The following is a 4129-nucleotide window of genomic DNA, read 5'->3' on the forward strand; positions in this document are numbered from 1 at the left end:
CATGCAGCTTGAAAATGACTACATCGAAGAGGCACCTGTGCCTTCAGATTCTATTGGTAGGCTGTGCTCTATACATCTGCAAACAGATGTACCATCTATCCTATCACCGGATTAGTTAGTTAAATACGTATTGGGGTTGAACCTCGACAAGTGACCTCAACACTGTAGACCAATAATACAACATCTTTATGATATGACGTGTTATTTTATAATCCGCCTCATTAAAGCATTATAGACTGACTGCCAGGGGCGCGCTGAAAGGTGTATTGATTGTCCTTTCATAAATGGCATGGAGGATCACAGCGTAGTTCAAGTCCTCTGGAATCCAAAACACACCTGGCTGTGTTGTTCTTTAATGCATTCAATTAAATCAATATTCTCTGGCTCAACACACACTTTAATTAAATAATATTCATTATGTGAAAACCAAACAAAGTTATGCACTTTGTTTCCCCTAAAAATGTTCACATGACCCAGGTGTTAAAGATAAAAGGAGAAAAACACACAGATACCCAAACAATCTTTCTTTGTCCCAATAGTCTAATGCACAGCGTGCATTTCAATTACAGACACACACACACACACCAATGCTAATAGAAACCAAGCCTTACCTCATTGGAGAGGATGCTCCCGTTCGATAAGATGTCCGGTTGCTGGTCGCTGTACCCGGCCACTATGGCCCCGCAGGGGTTGGTGTGGTCCGTGTCGGTGCTGCGCGAGGGGCTGCATGGTTTGAGGAACATCAGGTCCGTTTTAGCGCTCTCCGGTGTCAGACACACCTGGTAGCAGTAGGAGTTCTGGTTCTGATGATGGGAACCAAACCCACCTCCCATCCCGACGCCGCTGACACCAGACTCCTCCACAGGCACCTGGCCCACAGCGCCCACACCGGTGGTGACGTTGGTACTCTGGACCAGCATGATGTCCGACTTGCTGAGCTTCTTCTGCTTCCTGCCGTGCGCCTGGCGCGAGCAACACGGGCTGCAGCACAGGCAACACTCCCCCGCCATGAGGCACGTGTACAGGTCCAGCTTCTTGTCTTTCTGGCAGCGCACAGCCAGCACGATCATAGCCAGGAGGAAGATGAAGGAGACGGCACCCAAGGCGATGATGAGGATGAGGGTGAGATCCAAAGAGGTCTCTTTGGACTTGGAGGAAGATCCTCCTCGGTCTCCACTCCGTCCATCTATCACACTATCCACCAGGATCACACTCACGCTAGCCGAGGAGGAGAGTGGCGGCTGGCCGTGGTCCCTCACCTCAATCAGCAGGTCGTAGGAGCCCTGTGGGTCGCGCTTGGTGAAGACGCGGCGTGCTGTGCGCAGCTCCCCCGTCCGCCAGTCCATGCGGAACATGCCCATCTCGTTGCCACGCAGAATGCTGTAGGAGAGCCGTGCGTTCTCGCCATCATCTGCGTCCATGGCGACAATACGCGTGACCAGGTAGCCCGGCTCGGCAGTGCGTGGCAGGTGTTCTTTGGCGGTGCCGTTCTTACCGATAGGGGCTATCACCGACGGCGCGTTGTCATTCTGGTCCACAATAATGACATTAACGGTGCTGTTGGAGGAGAGCTCTGGGCTCCCGGAGTCTTTGGCCTGCACCATAAAGCTAAACTCTTTCAACTGTTCATAGTCGAATGAACGCAGTGCATAAAGGTAACCAGTGTCCTGGTTTATTGACACATAGGTGTCGACGGACATGCCCTGGATGTCACACTCCAATATGGAGTAGGTAATGAGGGCGTTCGGACCGACGTCAGGGTCCACGGCGCTCACCGCGTGAATAAAAGCACCTGGTACATTATTCTCCGTCACATACACGTCGTAAACTGGCTGCGTGAAGCGGGGTGCATTATCGTTCTCGTCGGAAACATGTACCTTGATGGATTTGCTCGTGGCGAGGGAGGGGAGCCCCTGGTCTTTGGCTACAACGGTGATTGTGTACGAATCTGCGTTTTCTCTGTCTAATATTCCATCCGTTACTATGGTGTAGTAGTTTTTAAATGAAGATTTGAGTTTGAAAGGAACGTCACCCAAAATCTCGCAGTTTACCAGCCCGTTGTCGCCCGAGTCCCGGTCGGTGACGCTGAAGAGGGCTATGACGGTGCCCGGGGCGTCCTGCTCGCTCACAGACTCGGTCACCGTGCTGAAACTGATCTCCGGTGTGTTGTCGTTGACGTCGACCAGTTTGACCATGACTTTGCAGTGCGCGGGCACGGCGTTTGCTCCCAGGTCTTTAGCCTGGACATATATCTGGTGTGTACTACTCTCCTCATAGTCCACTTCCCCAGACACCTCTATTCTCCCCGTTCTGGCATCGATTTTAAACAGATCCTTTACCCGCGCCGGGTTGTGGTTACTGAATGAATACACTATCTCTCCGTTCTGCCCTTCATCTATATCAGTGGCGTTCAGCTGAATAACCAGAGTGCCCACTGGTGAATTCTCCCGTAGGCTCACAGTGTACACCGACTGGTCGAAGACGGGTGCGTTATCGTTGGAATCCAGGACTTTAACGACCAGGAGCGCGGTGCCCGTCCGTTGTGGCACGCCTCCGTCTACTGCCGTGAGCACGTACCGATGCACCGCCTGCTGCTCCCGGTCTAGTGGTTTTTCCAGCACTAACTCCGCAAACTTGTTCCCGTCGCTCTGTGTCTGAACATCTAGGTAAAAATAGTTATTGTTCGTTATGGCGTAGGTGCTGAGCGCGTTAGTCCCGACGTCTGGGTCGAAAGCATTCTCCACCGGGAACCGGGTGCCTGGGGTGGCACTTTCCGTTATCTCCACAGTGATGTCTGTCTCGGGGAAAGTGGGGGGATTGTCGTTGATATCCATCACCTCGATCTCCACGCGGAAAAGCTCGAGCGGGTTCTCCAGAAACACCTCGAGGTGCAGGTTGCACGGTACTGTCTGCCTGCATATCTCCTCCCGGTCTATTTTCTCCTTAACATAAAGATTCCCGTTCTCCAGGTTCACATCCAAGTAAGGGTTCCGCGAGCTGGGCACAGTCTGGAAGCGGCGGGCGGAAAGTTTGGTGATGTCCAACCCCAAATCCTCCGCGATATTCCCAATGACGGTCCCGTGTTCCTGCTCCTCCGGAAGAGAGAAGCGCAGCTGGCACACGGCTCCATCCAGCAAGACCGAGAGAAGAAGCGGGAATAACAAAATCATTTCCACTCCTCTCACTCTTCCTCTCTCAAGTGCACTTGGATATATGTCGTGGGTATTACTCCGATTTCTTACTCGAACTAAGCATTTCCCATCCCAGCTTCGGTTCGCAGGAATAAGGCAGAATCAAAAGCTGCGATAATTAAAATAAAACTACGGCTGCTACCCAAACCCAAATCTGCTATTCCTTCTTTCGCTCTTTGCGTCGTCGTGTCAACCGCAAAGCATTCCTGTATTTGAGTCGTGAGAATCACGGCCATTTGATCCTCTCTTCTTTCAGCAAAAAAAATTATATATTCAGTCCAGGTTTGTGAATTTTGGCCGAAGCGCCAACATCTCAGCAGGCAGAGGGAGGCAAGACGTGTAGACCATAATACAATCCTCACCCACAGATGGAATCCTCACACGTATCAAGTCCCAACTAAGTGCCATAAAAATGTAAAAACGTTCCTTCACGAATGCAACTCCAGAAAGCACCATTCGCCTAAAATGCTAAACTTGAACACGGTTTGCCAACATGTAAATAAACGATAAATTGTACTTTCTCTCTCGCTTTTTCTCTCTCGCTCTATAATCAGTGCGGCTGAGCAGCAAGGAAAGCGGATGATTCTCTCTGCTCCACTCCTGTAAAGCGAGTGAGGGGGAGCGGGGTTGGTTTTGCGCACAGCATCTTTTCCCACCAGCCAATAGTGTCCGCAGACACCCGACGAGGTTACTCCTGATTGGGGCACGGGAATGTCTGCCAGCGCGCACCGTCCCACGGACCTGCCCGGACCCTTCTCTTTACTAACAACACGAGCCATCAAGCGGTGGTGGCGCTCGAGCCACTGCCCCAGCCCCGTGCAAACACGAGCATGAAGCCCCAGTCAACCGACACACCGGAGATAAATAAAATATTTCACATATCCCGTGAATGAAATAGTCAACTAGTGGGCAACGGGTGGAATGTGAATTTGCAAATC

At 51.5% G+C, this 4129-nt stretch overlaps 1 protein-coding gene across 5 annotated transcripts in view; it reads right to left on the bottom strand.

Moving 5' to 3' along the window:
* The window catches only part of pcdh10a (protocadherin 10a), a 50980-nt gene extending 47145 nt beyond the window's left edge, over nt 1–3835 (bottom strand). The window contains exon 1 of one of the 5 annotated variants that reach the window (XM_065003559.1): nt 612–3835. In XM_065003559.1, the coding sequence (XP_064859631.1) occupies nt 612–3170 (2559 nt within the window). In that variant the 5' untranslated portion in view covers nt 3171–3835. The remainder of the gene's footprint in view (nt 1–611) is intronic. The other 4 variants (XM_065003558.1, XM_065003557.1, XM_065003556.1 and 1 more) reach the window with 4 other exon arrangements.
* Between the last annotated feature and the right edge of the window lie 294 nt (nt 3836–4129).

Source organism: Oncorhynchus nerka, linkage group LG18 (genome assembly GCF_034236695.1).
Source record: "Oncorhynchus nerka isolate Pitt River linkage group LG18, Oner_Uvic_2.0, whole genome shotgun sequence".
In the NCBI taxonomy this organism is placed as follows: Eukaryota; Metazoa; Chordata; class Actinopteri; order Salmoniformes; family Salmonidae; genus Oncorhynchus; species Oncorhynchus nerka.